The 24,326-nt window shown below is 49.6% G+C and overlaps 1 protein-coding gene across 1 annotated transcript in view; it reads left to right on the top strand.

Moving 5' to 3' along the window:
- Positions 1-24,326, top strand: part of LOC104501584 (beta-adrenergic receptor kinase 2) — a gene marked incomplete at its 5' end in the record, with an annotated part of 28,882 nt that overhangs the window by 1,336 nt on the left and 3,220 nt on the right. Inside the window, 14 exons of the mRNA XM_010145419.1 lie at positions 4,080-4,181; positions 5,080-5,154; positions 6,183-6,244; positions 7,278-7,329; positions 7,940-8,031; positions 10,650-10,749; positions 16,652-16,730; positions 17,896-18,026; positions 18,722-18,816; positions 19,562-19,669; positions 20,451-20,517; positions 20,744-20,844; positions 21,338-21,404; positions 21,834-21,929. Coding sequence (XP_010143721.1) covers positions 4,080-4,181; positions 5,080-5,154; positions 6,183-6,244; positions 7,278-7,329; positions 7,940-8,031; positions 10,650-10,749; positions 16,652-16,730; positions 17,896-18,026; positions 18,722-18,816; positions 19,562-19,669; positions 20,451-20,517; positions 20,744-20,844; positions 21,338-21,404; positions 21,834-21,929 — 1,227 coding nt within the window. The remainder of the gene's footprint in view (positions 1-4,079; positions 4,182-5,079; positions 5,155-6,182; positions 6,245-7,277; positions 7,330-7,939; positions 8,032-10,649; positions 10,750-16,651; positions 16,731-17,895; positions 18,027-18,721; positions 18,817-19,561; positions 19,670-20,450; positions 20,518-20,743; positions 20,845-21,337; positions 21,405-21,833; positions 21,930-24,326) is intronic.

Genomic DNA, 24,326 nt, shown 5'->3' with positions numbered 1-24,326 from the left:
TGTAGCTGACGTCGTGTAGGAAAGGAGATGCGCCTCCTTTCCTTTCTCAAGTGCCTCGAGCCTTTCTCCACCACCCTTTCTCCTGGAGAAGAGACAACAGAGTGCAGATGTCCGTGGCATAGCGTGAGGGACGTAGGGACAGCCGAGGCTAGTGCCGGCTCCGGTGGGGTCTGGAGGCAGGAAAGCCCAGCCGAGCACGGCAGATGGGTCAGAGGATCCTCGGGAGGTGGCCCTAGATCAATGAAGTCAGTTGTACTCCACTGTCATCAGATAATCAACTGAGAAACCAACAGCCCTCGTGCCCGAGGCCGGCATGCAGGCAGCATTAATCATCCAGGAGAGTGCGGGGGAGCGGCAGGTCCTTCCCAGCCCTCCTTCAGCGCTGTGGCGAGGAGCGGCCGCGCAGGAGGCATGATGAGGCTTGTGCTCCGTTCACTCCGTGTTATATCTGGGAAATCTAAAGCGGAGGTTCGTCCCCTCATGGGTGCTGGTTTCCGTAGGAACACGCACATGTGCCTGTCAAAGGCCCCCGTGTTGCTCAGCATTACCCAGAACTGCTGCCTGAGGTAACCTTTTGTCTGGGTTATTTTTAAGCTGACGATTTAAAATGTTTCCTGCTAGCGGGTGACGGCACCGACCTGGCCGAGCAGTGATCGGTTCGGAGAGAAATCCTTTGCAATATGCAATTCCCCCACTCCAGTCAGCGACTTCCCGTTGGTAAAGAAGAATTTTCCCTTTTTATACAGTGAAGAGATCACTGTTGTAAGTGATCAGAAGGGCTTGGGGTAACAGAGGTATTTTTAGCTGCCTCTTTATCTCTGAAACAATTTGAAATTGTATTTTTAGGTTATTAGCGAAGTGTTGCCTAAAGAATTTAAATGCTTCGTCACGTACTTTTTGAAACCTCCTGTTACACCTATTTAAAGGAGGTTCACTGCGTTTTATACCGTGACATACCGGATCCAGAAGCTTTTCCTTTTTTTGATGTATTTGATTTACTTACTGCATTTATTACATGTAGAATAATTTGAGTACATTGCTACATTAAAAATAAGGGCTCCGTACTCCAGGGATTTCACGTTACTGCAGCTTAAGTCACGATCAGGCATTTTACTGGGGAAGTGATTCATCCAGATCGGTTTCAATAAAAAAAGGAAAAAAAAAAAAAGGAAAAGAACTCCTGGGTGGTTGAAAACTGATGTGTTCTGATGGCAGCTTCTGCAGAGATACTTTGTCAGACGCTTTGCTTAAGGTGAGCCGAAGTTTTCTTGGGAAGCGCTGAAATCCATGATGACACCATCTGTTATGTCCGGGTCAGGAGCGATGCTGCAGGAGCTGCTGCCGGCAGAGAGGCTTATAGCTGCTGACAGTCCCGGCGCTGCTGAGCGCGGCAGTTTTTGCCATGGTGCAGTGGTGGTCCAGTTACAAATGTGTAAAATCCCCTTACGGATGTGTTGGCGTGTGCAGTGTGGCCACGGTGGAGGTGTTGCATCTTGTCACCCATGCGATGAGTGGTGTTGGGCAGCATGGTCAGGGGGATGTTCTCCTGGCTGAGCTGCCCTGGATGGCCAAGAAGGCCGGCAGCATCCTGGCTTGTACCAGCACTGGTGTGGCCAGCAGGAGCACACAGTGTGCGGTCCTGTGCTGGTCCCCCTGTGCTGGGGGCACTGGTGAGGCTGCACCTCGAGTCTTGCGTTCAGTTTGGGCCCCTCACTCCCAGGAGGACATTGAGGGGCTGGAGCGTGTCCAGAGCAGGGCAGCAGAGCTGGGTCAGGGTCTGGAGCACAATGTGCTAAGGAGCGGCTGAGGGACCTGGGGGGGTTGAGCCTGGAGCAAAGGAGGCTCCGGGGAGACCTTCTGGCTCTGACAACTCCCTGACAGGAGGGTGCAGCGAGGGGGGGTTGGTCTGTTCTCCACAGGAACAAGTGACAGGACGAGAGGAACCGGCCTCCAATTGTCCCAGGGGAGGTTGAGGTTGTCCCTGAGGAGCCATTTCTGTCCCGTTGGGAGGTGGTCCCGGAGGAGCCATTTCTGTCCCGTTGGGGTTGTCCCAGCCTGGCCCCGGCTGCCCAGGGCAGTGGTGGCGTCCCCATCCCTGGAGGGGTTTCCCAGCCGTGTGGAGGTGCTGCTGAGGGACAGGGGTCAGTGGGGACCTGGCAGTGCTGGGGAACGGGGGGGACTCGAGCTGAAGGGGCTTTTTCAACCCAAACGATTCCACGAGTCTGTGGAATGTGTCACTGATGGGGAGCTTGGTCACCTGCTGCCCTTTCCCCCAAACCTTCACCAAACACCGGGGCTTTGGTTAAAAAGCCCCCTGTAAGGGCAGGTAGGAGATGCTGAGCAGGCGGCAGCGTGGCTAGGGTCTGCTCCAGAGACCCCTCTGCTTTGGGTGCTCTTAGATGGTTTAATAACGTAAATACTGAAGGGTGGGAGGTTGCATTTGAGTAACGTGATGTGATTGGTACCGGCTTTCTCCTGAATTTCTGATGATTTTGTGGCATTGCATTAATTAAAAAATGTTACTTTGGCAAACATGTTTTGAATTATTTTAATTATAAATTGGTACCAAAGGGGAAGCAGTCACAGATGGCACATCGTGGACTGTGGAACTGTTCCCTTATCAGAGTCAGCAAACAGAAGGACGGTAGCTATAAAAATACTGGGGTTTGATTACGGTGCTCCACCTCCTGAGATCAACCAGTCTGGGTCTGTCACTCGGAGACCAGTTCAGGAGCTGTGCGGTACAGCCCATCCTGAAAGAGGAGCAGCCTCTGAACCGAGGCGGGGACAAGTATATTGTGACATGGAGGCAAAACACACTTTTAATCCTCTTTACTTTTAGAGGTCCTCAGCGATGTGCTTGGTGTCAGCCCCGGAGCCCAGGCAGCGTGTCCTCCTGCTGCAGAGGGAGGTGCTCTGGTCCCTCCTTTGTGCGGGTTTTTCTGTCTCCTGGACGCAGGGACAGCTCTGACATGGCCAGTTCCTCCTCAGACAGACACCGAGGGAAACCAGCTGGCGCTTACTCGGCCTTGGCTTTCTTGAGCCGGCGCAGGGCTCCAGAGTGAGTCTGCTGCTCACGTGGTTCGTTTGGACCCAGGGGTCTCCCAGGCTGGTGCTCCCAGCAAGTCAGAGCCGAGTCTTTCCCCTAAGGATCTTATATGTTTTTTACATTCTGTCAGTCCTGGGAGAGCTCTTCCCCTAAACAGACTCCAGAGGACTCTTTGTCTTGGTGAGGGTTTTCTTCCTGGAACTGTTTTCAGTTTTGTTCTGTAAAATAACCGTATGGGATTGCTGCTGCTTCACCTGGAACACCCTGACCTCCATACCACGCCTGAGGAAACCTGATCTATTCAGGAACCTGCCTTTCTAACCGCCTTTAGGATTCCAGTTCACCATGGAGCCGAACTGCATGCGTGTTTTGAAACATGCTTTATGTTCTTGCTTGGACGTCTGTAAGCAATGTGCTGTCGTCGCCTGGAGCAGGAGACTCGGGCCGTACTGGCAGCCGCGGGCTAGGTAATGTCACAGCTCTTCTGGTGGCCCTGGGAGCTGGGCAAAGGGCTTGTGTTGGTGTGCTGAGGGTGGTCCAGGGCATCGAGTAGAATCATCTGAGGAGAGGTCAGTGCTCTCGGTGCTGAAGGATCGAGGTCAGTGCTCTCCGCCTGTGAGCTGAGCAGTGGGGAGGAGAACCCTGAGGAACGTCGCTGGCTGTGTGCTCACCGCGCTCCCCTTGCCCAGTCTGGTCCTCTTGGGCAGTCAGCGTCGACTTCCCCTCCACAGGGCCCTGCTCTGGCAAGCGGCGCGTGGGGGAACTGTGCTACTTCAGCTCAGTCCCGTCCCAATTTTAGAAAGTAAAGCTCTGTCACAATTTTAAGGAAATCAGTTTCCTTGTATAAAAATGCAAAGGCAGGAGGTGAATCTAAGGTCAGCTGGAACTGGAACTGGTACTGCAGGTGCTTTTTCTTTAAGTGAGAAAATACTAAAGTTTAAAGCTTCAGCCAATGTCTTGCTTTTACCAAATGAATAAAAAATCCTTAGGAATGTACTCATCTACTGGATCCTTCTCGCTTGTGTTGCAGATAAAAGAATACGAGAAGCTGGACTCCGAGGAGGAGCGCCTGACCCGCAGCCGGCAGATCTACGATACGTACATCATGAAGGAGCTGCTGTCCTGCTCGCACGTGTGTATCGCCCCGCTGCCCGCTGCTCTCTGCCAGCTCCAGCAGCGTGGCAGCAGTGATAGGTCAAAATAAGGGCTGTGTTGTGGAGGGAGCAGTTCCTGTGTCGCTGGAGGAGCTGTTGCTAGCAGTGCTGTGGATTTCCATTTGGAGTCTGCAGGACAGGGTTTGGCTGAAGTCAGCTGTCGGGACTGGTGTGTGCAGTGACGAGGTGTAGAGATGGGTGGTGTGTGCTGGTGGTTATTAAACTCGGGGGTACACAACAGAAATATTTGGAGATTTATCTGCTTCATATTCCTCTGGACTAAACCTCGATTTTAAAATACGTTAATGACATTATTTTTGGTTGTAAAGCAGCCCCTCAGGCCGTGCTGGAGACAGTGCTCTGCAGCGTCAAAGGCGTGGGGCTGCGTGGTGACCGTTTGCAGTCACTGCAAACACACGCTTCCTCCAGCGGACACTCTGCCCTGTTGATCCGTATTGAACACTTTAATTTGCCCTTATTGGAAGGAAGATTTTTGGGGGGCTGTTCCCATTGAGGTGTGGTGCTTTGGATGAAGGATTTAAGCCGTCTCCTGTTACGCATTGTTTGCTCTGCAGTGTTAGAACATCCATGTCTAATTCTGTCCCTGGAGCCTCCCTGCGTGGGGGATGTTCCATGAATTTGTTAAAGCAGCAGCATCGACTCCTTTTAACTTCACCCCTCTCCTCCTCATCTTCCTCTCTTCTGCCTTCCCGCTGCAGAATAATTGTTTCAGTGCATCGCTCAGCACCGAGGGAGCTGTACTGTGTCTGTCTTGGGGGTGTTTGGGGTGGTTAAAAGAACAGCAGTGCTGGAGACCTTGACTGGATCTCCTGACGTGTCCCGCTGTCTGACATCTTTCCTTTTCTTTTTGTAAAGCCTTTCTCCAAACAAGCTGTAGATCATGTACAGAAACACTTAGCCAAGAAACAAGTGCCAGCCAGCCTTTTCCAGGTGAGCTGAACCCCTGAACGTGCCCCATTTCCTCGCTGTGGTGACGCGTGGTTGCTCTCAATGTGCTGTTTGAGGAGACAGAGTATGTGGTAGTGGGACGTGTTCCGCACTGTAGCGGTGATGTCAGGATGCTGTTCTCAGTCAAATCACAATTACGAATCACTCCTCTTGCCGAAAATATTTTGGAGCACATTTTTGAAAGCAAACTCTGCTGTGGTGTATGAGCAGAATGGCTTTTAAATTCCTGTACTTTTAAGCCGTGAAATGATTCCAAGTGAATCACTTTACATCAGGAGGATACACAGTCCTGCCAAGAGGAACCGAACTGCCTGGTGGAGGCATTGCCTTGATGTTCCAATAACATGAAATTTCTGAAAACATTTTCCCTTCTCCTTCAATTTTAACCTACATTAATTCCTGGTTAATGATGGAGTTCATTGTACGTGTTGTTCTGCCTCTCCAAGACAAACCCAATCAGATGTTCCCTGTCCACACAGGAGTTTCTGCACCAGTAAAATTGTGGGGCTTTTCTAAAACTTTGTAAAATTCTGAATTGTTGAAAGACAGTGTGGGATTTCACATCCTCCATTTAAATATAAAAACCCATGGTGTTCTGGCTCATTGCGAAATCACACATCTTCTGTGATGTTACTTCCCTTCTAATTTCTTTAAAGTAAATATTTCTTGTATTGTCACAGCTCCAGTATACATGACACAAGAGCAGAAACCCAGGTAAATACAAACATTTATCACTAGGTGCATTAAATCAGCCTGGTTTTGCACACAGGGAACCTCATCCCTGTGAGCTTCAAGTTCTTTGACGTAAATTTGATGTAAATCTTGACTTCAGGCACCTGCTCCGATTCCAAAAGCTCAAGGAAGCTTAAACGCTTCCCTGAGGCTCCTTCGGAGGGAGGGCAGGAAGTGCTGAGGCTCCTCAGGGCCAGCGTGAGTCCTGTGTAACGGGCGTTGCACAATCAGATCACTGTGTGCTCAGATATTAATTGTGTTTCTTTAACCCTTTTTAGCCATATATAGAAGAGATTTGTGATAGTCTTCGAGGAAAAATATTTCAGAAATTTATGGAAAGGTAAGAACATGACCTGTTTATCCAAACTTTGTACCTGGGATCACGGGAAGTCAGTGTTGCTCTAAAATAAGGCTAAAAATGTTGAGTAAAATTCATTTAATTAACAGTGTGTGTTATCAGCAAGCTTCTGCTTTGTGTGTGCTGATTAACACACAACTGTTAACTGTTGGGGTGTCCGGGGGGAAAGACTGAAGGTGGTGGATTTTTCTGCGGCCCTGTGTGGCAGCAGTACAAGGCTGCAGTTTGGCTGAGACCGATGTTCCTGTGGGATGCTCTCACGAGGAACCATCTCTTGTGGGTGAGCAAAGGAGCTGGTTGTTCCCGTTGTACCTGGACCCCTTGGAACTGAGCAGACAAGGTCTGTCAAGAGCAGGCGGCCCAGAGCTGGCAGAGGGCAGAGCAGCCCCCTGAGCCTTCACGGAGTCACTCCACGGGCAGGGTCTGACCAGCCTGGCTCTTGGTGACAACAGCCACCTACTCCATGTAAAACATGGCTGAAAGGGTTGTAGGAACGTCTCCATAGAACTATTCACTTCTCACTTGGAAAATAAATACTCAATTATTTATGTAGAAATGAGAAACTATTTTTTTTGCAACAGTTTGTGGTATTATTGATGTTTTTCCTATTTGAGTTTAAAACGTTCCTTGGAGTATACGGAGGTTCATTAACATGATCCGAGCTGCCTCTGTTTTCTTACAGTTATCTTTGTGTAATTTAAATGTATGTTAGTCCCAAACTTTGTTGTTTTCAAAAACTAAAAACCTTCTGGGAGAGAGATGTGAGGAGGTGCTGATGCACAGGGATAAGGGCTCCTGATCTCTCTCTTACCAGGCTGTAAAACACGGAGTGGGCGCTGCCCGATGGTGGTTCTCTCTGGTGGGAGTAAGACCGCGTTGTCTGGGCGGGAGGTCATCACCTTCTGAACATCCCAGCCCGCCCTAGCGTAGACGTGGGTTTGACTAACAGAGTCTTGACGTTTCTCTGATCCTTTATTCAGCAGTCTCAGACAACTTCTGAACTTCTTTCCTACAGTGACAAGTTTACTAGATTTTGTCAATGGAAAAACGTAGAACTAAATATTCATGTAAGTACTTACACGTATATTTATCTTGTCAAAGGCTGATAGAGCAGAGGAAATGTTCCATTTGGAGTAGTGCTGCTGCAAAGGCCTTGTGAAGGAGTGCGGTGGCTGTCACTGAGCTGCTCTGCTGTTCCGAGCCGTGCCATCCCCTGTGCCGTCCTTCCTGGAGGGCCCTGTGTCCAGCTCAGAGCTTTGGGATTTTTAGAATAGCTGAAGGAAACCGAACTGCCAGAGCTGCTGCTCCGTGACAGCCCTGCACCCCGCCGGTCTCCTTTCTTCTGCCCGCTGCGGATGTTGTCCCCACTTCCCTCACCTTGGCCACTGCTTTTCCCCCCGCACTGCTCGGGTACAGCTTTGGCTGTAAAAATGGCCCTTCTCGGCGCGGGCTGCGTTACGAGCGGCACCGTCAGCTTTTGGCGGCAGCAGCCTCGTTCATCCCATTTGTGCTGTAGTGCTTGTGGGTGCCTTGAAAGATAAACAGCAAGGGGCTGCTTTTCCCAAATGATGAATGCTCTGTCTCTTAACACATTAATAGACTATTTAGGTGTTTTTGCAGTAAGGTTTTAGTGCTGAAAAGTGAAGTCTGGTTTTGCTTTGTTTCTTGCATTTACAGCTGACCATGAATGATTTTAGTGTACATAGAATAATAGGAAGAGGGGGGTTCGGTGAAGTGTACGGCTGCAGGAAAGCAGACACTGGAAAAATGTGAGTATACTCACACTTTATTTTAGAGGTAATTTTGAACTCTGAACTAGTAAGGAAATCCTCCCAGACAGCTCTTGCCCATCACTGGAAAGCAGCATTGTGTTCCTGTACAGTTCTCTGCAATTTCATTTTACCCCAGAGGTTCCGAGTCCTGGATCGTCTGTGAGCTTTGACCCCTGTGGGTGCCGGGCAGTGGGGTTCAGCCTGGCAGAGCTCTTCAGCCCACCCTGCGTTCAAACAGCCATGTCCATTAGGTTAAAACGAAGTGCATGCTGAACCCATCTCCCAGGTCGAGCCCGGCGGTGCGGAACGGTGCTCTCGTGGTGCTGGTGTGAGGCTTTACCTCTCCCCTGCTGAGGGTTCCCTTCCTGCAGCATGACGTAGCTGCTGCCGCCGCAGGGTGCCGTGGGGGTGCGAGCTCAGTGCTGCGCACCGCAGGGCCGGAATACGGCATTCCAGACCAGAGGGATTGCATACGGATCTGCCCCCGTGAGCACGTTTCACTGGTCAGAGCAGTGATCCTTGCTTACATCCGGAAGAGCTAACATTCCAGGGCTGAACTTGGGGAGAACACAGCTCTTGGTGGGAACTCCAAGATCAGCCCTGTGGTTTTTCTTTGTTCTGGTCTTACCGTTCATACACTTCTCCAGTTTCTGGGCACAATTGTCCCATTTTGTTCTGTTTTGAACATCCAGGTGTTGATCTAACAAGCTGTTCTCAATATCTATCTATTGATTGATTGATTTACAGCCCACCCTGCCCCTTTCACCTTCCTTTTCTCCTAACAATCTCAGTCCTTGAACATTTTTCTGCTGAGTAAGCACAGCATGTTGGAAGCACCAGGTCTCTGTGGTTACGGCTGGCTGCACCGGCAATCGTGTGTGCTTGGCAAGCACCACAATAACCAACCTCTGAGCTCTTAACAAGGGGAGGACATCTTAATGTCGCTGTCACGCTCAGCGTGTTCGCAGCGGCGCCAGGTGTTTGTGTTAACGCTATTACTAACAGTAGTGTCTTATTCTGGCTTGGTCCTTTTTTGTCCATGCACAAAAATAAATATTTTATTTAGCTTGAGCCACACTAAGTAGGTGTCCGCCCTGCAGAGGCAGTTCCCACGTTTCCAGTAGTTTTTGTGTCCGAGTTTCGCTCTGGCAGGAGGTGGATGAGCCTTGGGACTAACAAGTGAAGCAAAGGCCCATTTTTATCGGCTGTAACCAGAGGACAGGGAAGCGAGGTGTGGGAAAACCAGCCTTTTCCAAATTTGAAGCAAAGCTTTAGGTGAGGTTCAGTTTCTGGGTAGAGGTTTGGTTTAGTCCTTTCTTAATCCAAACCTGTTTACCCGTCCCTAATCCAGATCCCGTCCACTCTAGACGGCTGCCTCTGCTGCACTTACTGCCTGCAAGGAGCTTGGGAAGCCAGCCCTCCAAGGTAACTGCCATCGGTGTTTCACTAACCCACAGACACACCCGAGGCTTCTTCCCCACCCCATCCTTGAGGAGCAGAGCCCAGGGGAGGGCCAGCCGTGCTGCTGTCTGAGCTCGCAGCACCAGGCGACAACCAGAGACTTGATTCGATCAGCCTTGGACGGCCCCCGTGGCTCACGGCGAGCAGTGATGTTAACTCATAAGTGAAGGGCAGCGTGTGAAATGTTATTGATAGCTGTCATGTACAGGCTCCTCGGCAAGAGCACGTGCTGGGAGCACATTCCTTGTTTGGGAAACTTCAAATTCCGGGGTGTTGATGCTCCCTCTTCCCCCCTGCCAGCACTCATAGCAGCGGCTGACGTGGCTGTTCCAGGGAGGGAAGGTGAGGCGAGGTGCTGTCTCCCTGCAGAGCTGTCCCAGCATAGGCAGTCAACCAGCAGCAACGTGGTGCTCAGGGAGACACAGCGATACAGCGTATTTTAAAACCAGTGGCCTAAAAATCCACGTCTAGAGATGTTCTGTGGAGGAGCATACGTGTCCTCCTCAGCCGCTCTCTGGCAGCAGGCTCACCTCACCCCTTGGGAGAGAACCCAGACTCCAGTATACCCTACTCCTCTCTGGTGGTTGTCAGGGTAACGTTCTTTTTTGAGCAGGGTTTTATTAGTTTGTGTAATACAGATGGTAGAAGATGAAAAAAGCTGTCTTGTGTATATCTGACCTTTTTTTTTTTTTGAGTAGAAGGAAAACTTAAAAAAAAATACATATATATAGCGACAAAACTCAGCGTGTGTTCACGATGTTACCCTCCTGGTAGAGCTGAAACTGTTAGAATGAAATGGAACCAGTAATAGAGTCTCTGCTGTTTAATTCCTACTGCAAATCCTTGCTCGTAGGTATGAAAGAATGAATGTATGATATGTAATTCCTACATCACTGCAGTTGTTTGGACACAGGATTACCCGCTAAAGCACATTCCTCCGTTAGGAGGCTTCTGTTGAAAATGCTTTAATTCTGTGAGATTTGGGGGTTTCTTGTTTGGCCTGTAATGATGTTTTTAGTGCCAGGCTTAAGTCTTTCAAGAGCTTATCACAGGATACGGTAACAGTTATGCACATGGCATAACTGCTGGTGGATAATGCCGAGTGTCGGAGGAAGTTGTTTCTGGTGCTTTTTCTGAATGGTTAATATTTTCAGGTATGCAATGAAATGTTTAGATAAGAAGAGAATCAAGATGAAGCAAGGAGAAACATTAGCCTTAAATGAAAGAATTATGCTGTCTCTTGTCAGTACAGGAGTAAGTATCACTGGTTTGTTTTTCTTTTATTTTTTATTTTTTGCATATAATATAGAAGCTGTTACATGTGGTACATATTTCATCCATTCGGTCGTGTGACATGCAAAAGTTAACCCCCCTAGAATGTCCCCCTGGTTCTAGCAGTGGGTCTGAAATGAGAATGGCCAAGCTTGGGGTGCACACAGGAATGAGCATCGTGGCTCAAGGGGCTCAGGAGGTTCCCATTCGTAGGTAATTCCTTATCTCCCCTCATCTCCTGCTCCTTCTGATTTTTTCTAAATTCTCCTTTTTCAAGCGTTTGTATTTGAAGCTTTTCCAAAATGTTGTCTGCATTGTAAAGAAATTTCCTGTTCTGCTGTAGCTCCGAGGTACTTCTGTAAAGTATCAGGTGCTATTTCAGAGAAATACTTGTACCCTGTTCATCTCCCTTTCCCATGACTCTGACGTTTGCTCATCCAGTTTTCCTGTGCTGGTTTTGCTGTGCTTTCACTGAGCACCCGTTGAGTGAGCCTGCCCATCCAGCGGACGAGCCTTTTTAAGGTTAGAAGTATCACTGCAGCGCACAAAAAGCCCATGCGTGGTTCCCTGCAGCAGAGCCTTTTGGTGGTGGCCGCAGCCCACTGTGCTCCAGCAGCTCGGAGCAGGTGCAGAAATGCTGGAGCCCTCCAAGTACACCGGCCCCGTGCAATGAAACTGGGCTCCTGTCACCATGGTTACGTGTGATGCTGATAAAAAGGTTAATTTTCCCCATGGCTGCGTGGTGTATGAATTAAACATTCCGTTTGCAGTGCGGTGTAAACACGTCCCTTTTTCCAGCACGGTTAAAGCACGAGCAGGATTTGTGCGTGGTTTTGTTCGAGGTTTGTACCGTGGGTGTGCGAACAGCGTGTCCCTGCGTGTAAGGGGTGGCTGCTTCAGGGAGCAAACCCCTGCTGCGTGCTGAGATGGGGTCGGGGTCTTGCAGAGTGCGGGGAGATCCTGGGGTTCTGCGTTACCCGGGTGATTTCTTGTTAAAAAACCTCACTGCATTTAGCACCGCTCTGTCCTTCAGTGCGTGCGTGGCGTCCTTGCTGTCTCCTGCTCCGGGAACCCATCAGTCTGGGCGGGCTGTCGTCTGCCCGCACAGTCTGGGACGTCACAGGAGCTGCTGAGCTGTGGCAGGCCTTGGCTGGCGCCACACTGAACCCATCAGTCTGGGCGGGCTGTCGTCTGCCCGCACAGTCTGGGACGTCACAGGAGCTGCTGAGCTGTGGCAGCCCTTGTCTGCTGCAAACTTGGCCTTACAAATGGAGATATGATCCAGAATGGTAATTGCTGAGCGGTGCAGGTATTGTCAAGTGAAAACACCGTGAATCAGGCACCCAGTCCCCTTCAGCAAAGAGCTCTCCTGCACAGACTGGCAGAATGGGAACACTAATGGCAGTGCTGTCCTGAGAAGATTAGCTCTGGAGCTTTTCACTGCCCACCAGATCCTTCTCCTCTGCTGTTAGAAATACTGTGGTAAGGCACATCCCAAACCAGAAACCCGGGACGCCACGGAGCGAGTTGTCGTCGTGAAGTTGAACTGTTTCCTCATTGCCAAGCTCCAAAGGAAGAGTGAGGAGTTTCTTCTTGTGCCTTTCCCTGGAAGCTCCTCCCTGCCTCAGCCCACCCCTGGAGAGGGGCAGCACACGCCGGAATGAGAAACCAGGGAGTTTCATCTAACACAGGGCTGCGTTCACATTGAGCTTGGACGTAAAGATAGGCAGAGGACTGGAAAGCATTCCTTTGTCTGTGGTATTGACAATTGGGACTCATTGGTGAGACTTTTTAATCAAGTCAGCTGTTCTCACCAAAGATTGGTGGGTTGTGACTTGTCCAGGAGTGTCGGGAGTCTCCAGAGCCAGTGGGGTGAAATTCTGTCGTGGAGACTAGACAAGCAGTCTAAGGAAGTTAGTAACATTTGTCCTATCAGCTTCTGTTAGTGCTTCTGTTGCTGCAGGACCGAACGTGAATTTTCATGGCTAGGGATTCAAAAAGAGAGTTGCTCCCAAGGCTGGTGAGCGAGTGTGGCCTATGTTGTATGACAGTGGTCAGCAAGTCATTTAGCAACAGAAAAAGGAGACAAACCGTTTGGGATTGTTCGTTAAGGATTGTCAGCCCGTTAGAGTGCAACTTCTTCAGATTCTTAGAAATCTGAGAGAGGTTTTGTTCCAAGCGCTGCCCATCCGGGAGAGATGCACCCGCTGGCGCGAGAGACGCTGAGCCTTTGAGTCTGCAGACTGGCACAGCTTCAAAGCTGTGGTCGAAGGTGATGAATTCCATCCGGAATGTCAGGGGTCGGTGTGCCCTCTCCAGTGACAGAAATTAAGGTGCTGCTCGGATCCAATCAGTCATTTAACGGGCAATCCAGATGTCTCTGCAAAACCCACCTCAGCAGCTGGGCAGATCACACCTATGTCTGGGTTTCGTTAGCCCACCTCACATCTCGGAATCCGCGTCTGCTGCAGGAATAGGAAGCCCCCAGCTTCGACAGCCTGTGGCCGCGTTGTGAACAGCTCTTCACGGTGACGTTTCGCCTCGGCGCAGCTCAGTGTGACATGCCTCTGCAGAGCACGGGAAGCAGCCGGATTGGCAAAACAGGGCTCTGCAGTACCCGGGGTCTCCTCCACTTTGTGGCCTTTGTCGCTGGCTGTTGGTGTCACACGGACGGATGGTTGCTGGGGTTTGTGCTTCGCATTCTGCAAGGCCCTGTCCCATAGCGGGGTTTGGTCTGGGAACTGCGTTCGGAAATCCTGCAAAGATGGCACAGGAGGGAAAGTGTTTGTCTTCTGTTAAAAGAAAAAAAAATATTTTCTGTAATAGCCAAGATTTGCCTGACGTTCAACACCCAGAGCCTCGGGGCTGGTGGAGTGTAAAGCCAGCCTGCCCAGAGCCTGTCTGTGGGAGGAAGGGGATGTTCAGTACACCTCTTCCCGGTGGTCGGGTCGGAGGTGGCCGCTCTGTCGGTCTGCCACAAGAGCAGGGCGCTGGCAGGACTGTGCCTCCGCTCTGCCCCAGCTGCTGGTGCTCTCATTCTGAAAAACTGAGCAGATTTACTCAGCTCTTTCTGAGATAACTCAGCTAAATCCCGGGTTGAAGGTTCTCTCGAGGGATGATTGATATTGGGTCCACCAGCACGGACAGGCTGAATAATAAAACACCGGAGATCAATAATTCAGTATTTTTTCTTGAGAAGAACAAGGACTTTATTGTCGTGGGTACTGGGATGTGCAGGAGTCTCAGTTGTGCTCATAACCTGGAATCTCTCACCCAGTCTTGATTGTCACTTGGCTGTCCCCCATCTGTGACAGCTCAGAGTTTGGAGCACTGACTTGCGCAAAGCGAGGTCTGTCAGGACAGAGCTGCTCCTCAGCCACAGCTCCTTGACGCCACCAGCCCATTTTTTACCTTTTTGCTGTCATTTCCGTGCTCAAGTTACAGGAAAGAGTCAGATTCCAAGGTCTCCTGCAGTAACCATTCGTGTGGTCGAGTCTTTACAACGCGTCATCCCTACCTTTTTTATAGTTATTCTCTTTTTTTTCCCCTTCTACATGATTCTTTACCAGAAATTTGTCTTCTGCAGTTTTTTGGAGTTAATTCAGGATTGTTGGTTATAAGGAACTGTTTCCACACTAGTCTGAATTCACACTTGACTCTCATACTGTCGCTTATTTTTTGGGGAGCAGAAGCAGCACAATATTACTCTCTTGGGAAATTTGCTTCACTGCTTCATGTTCCATTTTAAATAAAAATCCTACTTTTTTTTTTTTTATGCTGGAAAATACTCCTTTGCAGTGTTTTTTGTGTCAGAAAAATATCACAGTGCTACAGTTTCTTCCCTCTCTTAACCAGCGAGAGGGAAGTGATGGAGATAGGAAGGCTGACACCAGGTGAACGATGCATCACAGCTACACTTGCAGGTTTCTTTTCTTTGAAAAAGTGAGATCCATGACGATCTGGGCATTTTGAAAAACACCCTTTTCTTTTTCTGTTTGTGGTGATTAATGCCAACACTAAATGCTTCCGGGTGATTTGGTTGCTCTGAGGTGTTAGGAAGCCGGCTCGGGGACACTGCTGACTTACCCAATGGATTGAGAAAATGAAGGTGATAATTCCGCTTCAGCTTTTGTCCTGCAGTTGAGAGGTGGCTGTGGAGGTCTGCAGTTGCTAGCAGTACCTGGGTCACAACGGGAGGTAGCCCCTTCTTGTAGGTCCCTGTTGCCTGTCCTGGAGTCTCCTGGTTTCCAATGGAGCAGTTTGCCATTTCCACGCCTGTCTCTGCAGGGTGTTTCAAACAGGTTTGAGTGTTGCAGCAGCATCGGCCCACGTGGTGTGGGAGTCACTGGGGTGACAGTCAGGTGTATAAAGATTTATATTTCAACCTAATGTGGTTTTGTGAAAGCATGAAGCGACGTGAACCATTCCAGCTGGTGAGGATGGTGTCACCGATCCCTCCCTTTCCTGCTCGCCAAGGCAACACTGGCATCCTCTGCTCTGCCCAAGGCCACCCTGTTCTGCTGCTTCTAAATTTGGAAGGAGTTCAAAGGAGTTCAAAGGAGAATGAGTTCCTGTTAGAGATTCCCAGAGCTTTCACTATCAGCACCACAGTAGTTAACACATTGTTTAAGTCACCTTAGGTCACCTCAGCGCTTCCTGCGGGGCATCCTGGCTCTCAGCAGTTCAGCTCGTGGTCCTGCCAGCCCAGGTCAGACTGTGGTCTGCCGGTGTTACGGTGCGGTCCAGTCTGTGCCAACAGCACAGCACAGCCATTCCCTGTTTTCACTGGAGACCCCTTAGGTCACCTCAGCGCTTCCTGCGGGGCATCCTGGCTCTCAGCAGTTCAGCTCGTGGTCCTGCCAGCCCAGGTCAGACTGTGGTCTGCCGGTGTTACGGTGCGGTCCAGTCTGTGCCAACAGCACAGCACAGAACCAACAGCCCTGGTTGCATATGGAGAAGGTGTCCACGAGGTCACAGCCACTTGTGTCTAGTAAAGGCTGGCTTTGCTCCATGGCATCTTTCAGTGCATCTGCGTTAGAGGCACCAGCACACTAAACATGAGCACGAAAGAGGTGTTCTTCCAGCTGTACTTTTTTATGGCTGTGAATTCAAGAGCATCAAGAAGTGGGAATGTCCTGCCTGTAACCCACCCCTGTGCTTGGCTGTGCTGCAGTGACCTTCTTAAATCCATGCCCACCACCTTGATTTCTGGGTCTGCATCGTCTGTGCTTCCCCCTTGCCACGATACGCAGCAGAGTGGTGACTTCCCTCCTGGTGTGTCTGTGTTCCTTTTAACCATCTGTTGCCAATGCTGCTGGAGAGCTGGAGGACAGCAGAGCAGCCCGCTGTCCCCTTCATCCAGCTCTGTGTGGGCAGAGGGTGCAGCTGCATTTCGTGTATGGGTGAGGATAAAACTTCCGTCCTTTGGGATGTTGTCCGTGGTGCGACTCAGATTCTCGGTCAGCGTTCGACAGCTGAACCACGCAACCCTGGGAAGTGGGGCGTATCCTTTACACTCCATGGGAACAGCTTGATGTTGTTCCGAGCTGGCCTAAAGCTCGTTAGCCTTGAAGTATCTTTCGTAAGTCTAGTGCAAACTCAGGTAAATATCTTCGGAGCATTTCCAGCTACTCTAGTGGCCAGTGTCTAGAAGACAGTGATGCTCCCGCATTTCTGAAGCCTTTGGCTCCTCATAGCACCTTTTATTTTTGTGTTGAAATGAGACAGCAAAATCGAGGAACCTAAACTGTAAGTGAAATGTCAGAGTATGTAGATCAGTACACAAATTATTATGAATATTGGCCAAGTGTCATATGTGTTTTAGCTTCTCTAAGTAGTACTTTGCTGGTTGCCTAGGATGAACTCTTTGCTCCTTTCCTTCTAGGACTGTCCCTTTATAGTGTGTATGACCTACGCCTTCCACACCCCCGACAAACTCTGCTTCATTCTGGACCTGATGAACGGTAAGGGAGACGCATGCAGATGATGGTAACAGTGCAGAAAATTTGGCAAGAGGACTTGCTGGCATCGTAAGGAGAATGAGGGAAGAATAATCTGGGGTGTGAAGCATTGGTCTGCGAGAAGGAGGGGTAGAGTCATCTAAAACAGGGAGTGTATAGGGCAGGCTGGAAAGTGTCTGTTACCTTAGAGCATTAACATACTTACTTGAAGATGTCAAAGGGCTTACTAGGCTGGAAGCTCGAGGAAATGATCATCACGTGGGGAAGTGTATGAGGGGATCAGGGATACAGCTTTCAGAACAAAACTAAAAGGGTTACTATAAAGAGCTCTGCAAAGAAAATGGGGCAGTTTCTTTCCTAATAGGAAAGAAGTAATTCATAGAAGCCTTGGGATGGCCTTGTGAGAACAGAGAGGAACTGGCAGAGGTGAGAGAAGAGATCCTGCAGTGCCCTTGTTTGCTGGGGCTGCTCAGCACTTGTGCGACCTGGACTTGACCTCTGACAGTGGCCCTGCCATTGGCACGTACAGGTGTTGGGCACGTCTGCACGTGCCGTGATGCACAGCTGGAAATAAACCGAGAAACAGAGCTCAAAAACTGTAGCAGAGACCGGCTTCGGTGTTTCGCAAGAGATGATGGTCATTAAAATTGCAGCTGTAGCTCAAATTCAAGTAACTGGTTGGTTGTTTTGAATCTGTAGCTTGATCAGAAACAGTTCTTCAGGATCCTTCCAAATTTGATATGGGATTAGCTCATGGTGACATTGTGAAAGCATCCCCAGCACAACTGCTGGAACACTGTGGCCCAGGTGACCTTCTGAGGTCCCTCCCAACGTGGGCTGTTCTGTGTGCTGGTGTTTCCCAGCCTCCGGAACCCTGTGGATGTGGCTGCGTTCCTCTTGCTGTGGACACTCAGATGCAATGGCTGGATTAGTCACTGAATGCAAATGTATGTGAAGTCGGTGTGTTTTTAAAACAGAGTTCAGATTGATCGCATTTATTTATTTCTCAGGGATTTTGTCACCAGGTGTACTTGCAGAATGTGGGTCTGGGTCTCTGTGAGAGAAGAACCTACAGATGCTCTGCTCTTCCCCCCAGGGTCGTGCTGCGCTGCCTGTGAGGCAGGGGTTTGCTGTTCTTTTAACTGCATCTCGATTCTTCTCTTTGTAGGAGGAGATTTGCACTACCACCTCTCCCAGCACGGAGTGTTTTCTGAAAAAGAAATGAGGTTTTATGCTACTGAAATCATCCTGGGGTTAGAACACATGCACAACCGCTTTGTGGTGTACAGAGACCTGAAGGTAATGGTTACCGCCGGGACTGCCTTCACCTGGGCGCTGTTAGACAGCAGCAGATAATCCAGACATCCTGATACTTCACGTGAATTATCTTACCTTTTATTGGGAAGAAGACAGATTATTTGCTTATCTTGGGCTGATTCTTCTACTAATTTTTCAAAATAGTTCTAATCTGTGCTATTAGCTGGTTTAACTGGCCTGGGGGATGTTTCCTTGGGGCCAGAATAAATCCTGTGCAGTGTTACTCACCTCGTTTACCATATTGGTGCTGTTAATTTAGAGAGTTCACTGTGTTGCTGAGGAAGACAGTTGCTTGAGGGTGTTTCACTGACGATGGGAGAGTTGAGGACTGCTCTGAGATAGGTGTCCCTGAGCCAAGGGACAGCAAAGGTGGATAAAAGCCTGCACAGAGAGCACAGTGTCGCTAAGGGGTGTAGGAGCCACACACAGACCTTGCCAAGAGCAACGTGGACTTGAGGCCAAGCACATTCATCCTTTCGTGTGCTCTGTTTCAGATCTCGCCTGTTTTTTCAGTGGAGTCGATGGTAGTGCTCTGGTAGAATGTGGGGTTTAGACTGACATTAGAAAAAAAGAAAAGGCAATTAGCAAATTCCAGAGAGTATTGATTGATGTTGAAGGATGTGTTCCTGTGCTCAGAGAAAACCAGCAGGCAGTAACCCTCCGTGTCTGATTTCCAGCCTGCAAATATCTTGCTGGATGAACATGGGCACGTGAGGATATCAGACCTTGGGCTGGCTTGTGATTTTTCCAAGAAGAAGCCACATGCTAGTGTGTAAGTACAACGTTCGGGAGCTGTGCTGCGCGTACGGTTACCGCTAAATAAGTGTTGTTATGATTGAGCTTTGCCTGAGGAAGAAGTGACACTGGAGTGGCGCAGGCTTGCGTTAGAACCCAGCTGAGCCGGATTCTCTGATCCGCTTTTTCAGTCTCCTCTCTGTTTCCTGCACAGTTGTAGCAGCTGATGTGTAGGCATGGCTGGAAGATGACACAGTAGTTCGAGATGATTCACTGTTCAGAGAAGATAAGAAACTGACTGGGTTGAAGCACCAGATTGTTTTAATTGTCCTAAATAGATAATTAAATATTCCAAAACTTGACTAAGAGGCAGGATTTATTGTGTCTTTCTCTTCCTGGATCTCGGTAGAACTGGAGGCAGATGGTGTTCCTTTCTGCCTCTTGGCATCAGGACATAACGGGATCTGGATTTCTTGGGTTCTGTGTGGATTCCACTTCTTATCTGGCACATTTTTTCCTTAGGTCCTCATTTGCCCCGATTTAGTGTCAGAATTTATGTAAAAACGAAAGCTTCATCCTGTCATACCTTAACAGATTTGCCATTCAGTAGCTCCTTGAAGAAGTTGCTACGCTCCAGTTACACCAAGGGTGAAGGTGGTACCTGGCGACTGCTGGCTAGCGGCGCCCAGCGATGGCCAGAGGGACAGGTGTTTTTAGTCGTCATTGACGTTTCTCAATGACAGTTTGGGTTGTAACCGAGGTTTGTCCCTTTCTGCTCTCAGAGGTACCCATGGGTACATGGCTCCCGAGGTGCTGCAGAAAGGCACAGCGTACGACAGCAGCGCGGACTGGTTCTCCTTAGGCTGCATGCTCTTCAAACTGCTGCGGGGGTGAGTGAGCTCTCGTGCCCCGTGTGCTGGGTCGTCAGTCATGGTCTGTCCCCTGAAATGCTGATCTGTAACGTATTCCTCGTTATCTGAAGTGATCTCTTACTGCCACCTCTGCAGCTTAGACCACATCAGCATGGGAGGCTAGAAAAGGTGTCTTTGTTTCTTCCAAAGCCAAGCCAAGCGAGCCCTGCTGCCATCAGCTGGTGCAGGTGTGGGGCAGTCTGGAAGGCAGATGCTCTATCACTCTTTTGACTTCTGCTGATAGGCACTTGCCTCATGTCTTGCCAGTTTTTGGTATTTTCAATGATAGGATGTTATTCACTACCCTGTTAAATTATGGGCTGAATTTTATGCTTAAGACCTGCTGTTAGGGTGAAACTCCTTGCTGCACCGTTCCCTCCATCTTCCCTTCCGTCACGTATCGATACCATTTTAGTTTTGAAAAATACTTTTACCTCAGGGTTTTGAAGGAAACTAAGAAACAGGGAATATCTCCTACATCCAGCTAAGAAATCTCACCTTAAACTGTTTCTGCTGCAGGAGATCAAACACTGCTGTTACAGAGGTCGCTAGTGGCCACAGTACTGCAGTGTGTAAAGTCTCATTTTTCATTGTAAATGCTGGATGTTTTACTACGTGTTTGATTGTCCTGCAGGGCAGGGTTGGTGAGGTGGAAGCACGGGACTAAGAGATGCTGCGTTCTTTCCGGGGGTTGCCATGGCTGCAATAACCTGCGATGTTGTGGCTTTACATTTATTAGTGCCTTCTCTTATTTCTGCAGTCACAGTCCCTTCAGACAGCACAAAACCAAAGACAAGCACGAGATCGACCGGATGACGCTCACCGTGGTAAGGATCCAGGGACAGTCGCGGTCACCTCCCTCTTGTGTAGGAAACTCCCATTTCCTCTGAAAACTGAACTCTGGAGCCTGCTTTCTGAGAGAGCTCGCTCTGTTTACCCGGGGAAGAGTGGTTTGCAAACGCTATCAAAGAAAAGCTGCTCTCCTGCGTGGGGAAAGCAGGCCACAGTGCCTCTGTGATTCAGGGTCTCTTTTTGTACTTCCCTCTTTCACAGAACGTGGAGCTACCAGAGTCATTCTCTCCGGAGTTGAAGTCCCTCTTGGAAGGGCTCCTGCAGCGGGACGTTAGCAAGAGACTTGGGTGCCAGGGAAGAAGGTAGGTGGTGTCTTCTCCTTGGACCGCTGCCTTTAGAAATTTCCGCTTCTCTGCAAATGAATGAATTCATTTCAAGTAAAAATCTGCTTCCTGTTGTGATGATTTTGATTTTGGAAAGAGAACGTTAAAAAGTGCTGTTGCATGGAATTGCATTTCAGCTTCCTTTGCTTTGGACAATTTCTGGCACTAAAGTCTTCCCCCGAGTTCTCTGCGGTCGTGCTTACATTGGGTGGTTCATTCTTTTCATCCCTGTGTTGTGTTTGTGGTTTTGCCTAATCTGTTTTGGCATGAAGTCGTATTTCTGGACCCAGACATTCGCCTAGCTAGACTGTATGTGTAATGATGGGAGCACATCACACACCAACCCCAGCCCCAAACCCCCAAGCACAGAAGTTTTCAAGTATAGAAGTGTGACCTTTGAAGGCTGCGTGTTTCCCAAATACAGCTGAGAAGCCCCTTTATTTTGTTGACTCCAGTTACTTTTCTTTTGCAGCGCACAAGAAGTAAAAGAACATCCTTTCTTCAAAGGCATTGACTGGCAGCAAGTCTATTTACAAAAGGTAAAGGGTTGAGACCGTGACCTTCAGCTTACCTGGTAAAGCAGTGAAAGGAAAATATGTCCGAACGGGGAATGGGCAGGAGACTTCGGATTCCAGTCCCCAGCACGTGTACTCACGTGCACGAATACGCGGAGGGGCGCTGGGGGAAGCTGCTGGTGTTCATTACTACAAGTCTTCCTCGTCAGGAGCACGGAGTTACTGCTTTTTCAGGGTCAGAGGACTGCGTGGTTTCTTCTGCCTCGCTGCCCCCAGAGTTTTGGAGGGGCGTTTATTAGAGGAGTGGAGAAAGAGAAAGCTGGGCACTGAAGTGTAATTACAGGGGACGTTCGTTTGCACAGATGTGTGCGGAAAAAGGCCGTACACATCTGTCAAAAGGATTTAAATAACGGCCATTAGTTTGTCTTTAATTACGCTGCTTTTAATTTCTAGTATCCTCCACCACTGATCCCTCCCCGGGGAGAAGTGAATGCAGCAGATGCTTTCGATATTGGGTCGTTCGATGAAGAAGACACTAAAGGCATTAAGGTATGTGGCTGTAAATGGCAGGTGGCGAGCAGCATGGTGACGTGCTTAACCCTTCGTGTGTGGGTGCCCTTTCCGTGCTTCAGGGGCCACTGAATGTGTCAGAAACTGCTGTCGGGTTTGGAGGTGTAATCCATGCGTAGTGAAAGAGGTGGCCTGGGCTGGGTGGCTGGTTTGCTGCTGCTTGCCACATCCTCTTCTTTTGTTTTTTATGTTGACTGAAATCTACCTTCCTATCAAACGTTTTAGATGATAAAGCAAATATTTCAAATGGTCAGGCAGCTTTTGGGAAATCCTCATATTTTCAAGGCTATGTAATGGTTTGTAGCTTTAAAATCATAATTTGTTTCTGGTAGCTTGGATAAATCAAACTTATTTTAATAGTGTTACCTCATGGTCAGAGAGTGCAGTGGAAAACTCTTAAAACATGACAAACCATCTATTAATGGTAGCAGCTTTGTAGGTTACACAAGTGATAAAAGAAACTTTCTGAGATGATCCCAAACCTAATGAGAACAATTTAAAGGGAAAAACGAGGAGTTAAAGCCGCTGGCCGGTGTCTGACCTGCGTGGAGCTGGTGTGACGTACCCCGCGTGTTTATCCCATGTTCGGAAACATGCCTTGTCGGGGAGTCAGAGCTTCCTGGGGTCTGTCCCAGTCATTAATCAGACATTTCTTCAGGAGATCAGACTCTATTGCTGTCATTGCAGAAGGGAGTCAGGAGACAAACTGATTGCTCTAAACATTCTAAGCAGAGTTCGGTACTTGCTCTGCCTGGAGAGGACCTCGTCTGCCAGTGTCACCTGCTGTAACCGCAGAAGTTGGCACAGAAGAGTGTTCACGGGTTTAAAGAGGACCGCAGAGAACCCACCATGTTCTTTATCCCAGGAAACTCCACACCTTCAGCGTCAGCGTTAGTCTAACAGGATTCCGGTGTCCTGCCATTGCGGAATGCCGTAATTCGAAGGAGAAGCCTGGTGGACTTTTCATTTATTGGGGGCCTCAGACGCTCTCAGCCAGGCCTGCAGGTCGCCTGGTCAGCTCAGTGCTGATTGCGGAATGCCGTAATTCGAAGGAGAAGCCCGGTGGACTTTTCATTTACTGGGGGCCTCAGACGCTCTCAGCCGGGCCTGCAGGTCGCCTGGTCAGCTCAGTGCCACGCAGCCTTCGTTCAGGCTGCCTGTAAGGTGAATCTATCCGTAGTCATGATTCAGTGGGGGAATCGCGTAGAGCCTCTTTGCTCTGCGCTTGCACTGGGGTGTCACAGTCTTTTAGAAGGGACTGAATAATTCGTGCCTCTGAGTCAGCTGCAGCCAGAGCTTCCCTGAAGGTGTCGGGAGCCACCTCTGCCCGTGAGGATGCCAGTTTGAGAGTCTTGCTCTCCTCCCTTGCCCCCGCGGATTATATTTATACTGCAGAGTGTCCTGTGACACCGAGAAGCACGCACGGTCCTTTGAGGTTACAGACTGGATCCAACAGTGGATGCCCGTGGCTCTCCCCTCCTCCTTGGATGCTCCAGGAGCCCCTGTAAGCCACTCGCACAGCACTGCGGAGAAGTCTTCTGCCCTCGGATCCAGCGTGATTTTCCTGCCGTGATACAGCTGTGGTCCCTGAAGAGGAGGGTATCTCTCTCCTGACCTGGCTGCGGAAGGAGGGTTGAGCAAGGCTCTCCTACCCTGTGAGCCGCAGCAGCGGCCGGCGGTGCTGGGTTTGCTGTGAGAGCCCTGTCCGTGCCTGCCCTGGGAGGGACCTGCCTTCCCCGGCACTCCGCGGTGGCAGGGACCGGACCTAGCCCTGTCTGCTGCCCGCCCGGGCAGGCTGTGGGCTTCCTGCCCCAGCGGTGCCCCTTGGCTCCTCTGGTTTCTGTACTCGACAGGGACTGAAGCAATGGAGGAGAGACTGTAGAGAGTTTAAACTCTTCCCCAAACCCTTTAGTTAGGGAAAACACGGATTATTTTTGTACAACACGTAAGTGCCTGGGGCCTAAACCCAGAGCAGGGCAACAAACACTCCATCCCAAAGATGCAGGAATTTTAGCTGCCTTCAGTGCAATTCAATCCACGTTCAGGATTAGGGGCAGAAAGAATCCATGCAACAGGAAAACTGAGCGCTGCAGCGGGCACTGCTGGGTGGGGAAGTTAATTATTACGAACATAGAATTAAGCTGTGGAAGCACGGAAGGCATCGTTATGTAAAAGGCACCTCCTCACTTATTCATGGAATTTTGGTGCTGAGAAAGTTTTGTAGACATTTTGTTAACACCACTCATGCAGCCAGGTTAAGACTAGCCCTGCTTGCATTGTGTTTTCTCGTTTGCCCCTCTTTGTTCCGGTGAAGTTCGAGTGCGTCGCGGCTTGTAAAACAGCACTGTTGTATGGGTAGCTGTGAAAGGGGGGGAA

This window comes from Buceros rhinoceros, unplaced genomic scaffold (genome assembly GCF_000710305.1).
Source record: "Buceros rhinoceros silvestris isolate BGI_N320 unplaced genomic scaffold, ASM71030v1 scaffold13241, whole genome shotgun sequence".
Lineage (NCBI taxonomy): Eukaryota > Metazoa > Chordata > Aves > Bucerotiformes > Bucerotidae > Buceros > Buceros rhinoceros.
This window is presented reverse-complemented; position numbering and strand designations above follow the sequence as displayed.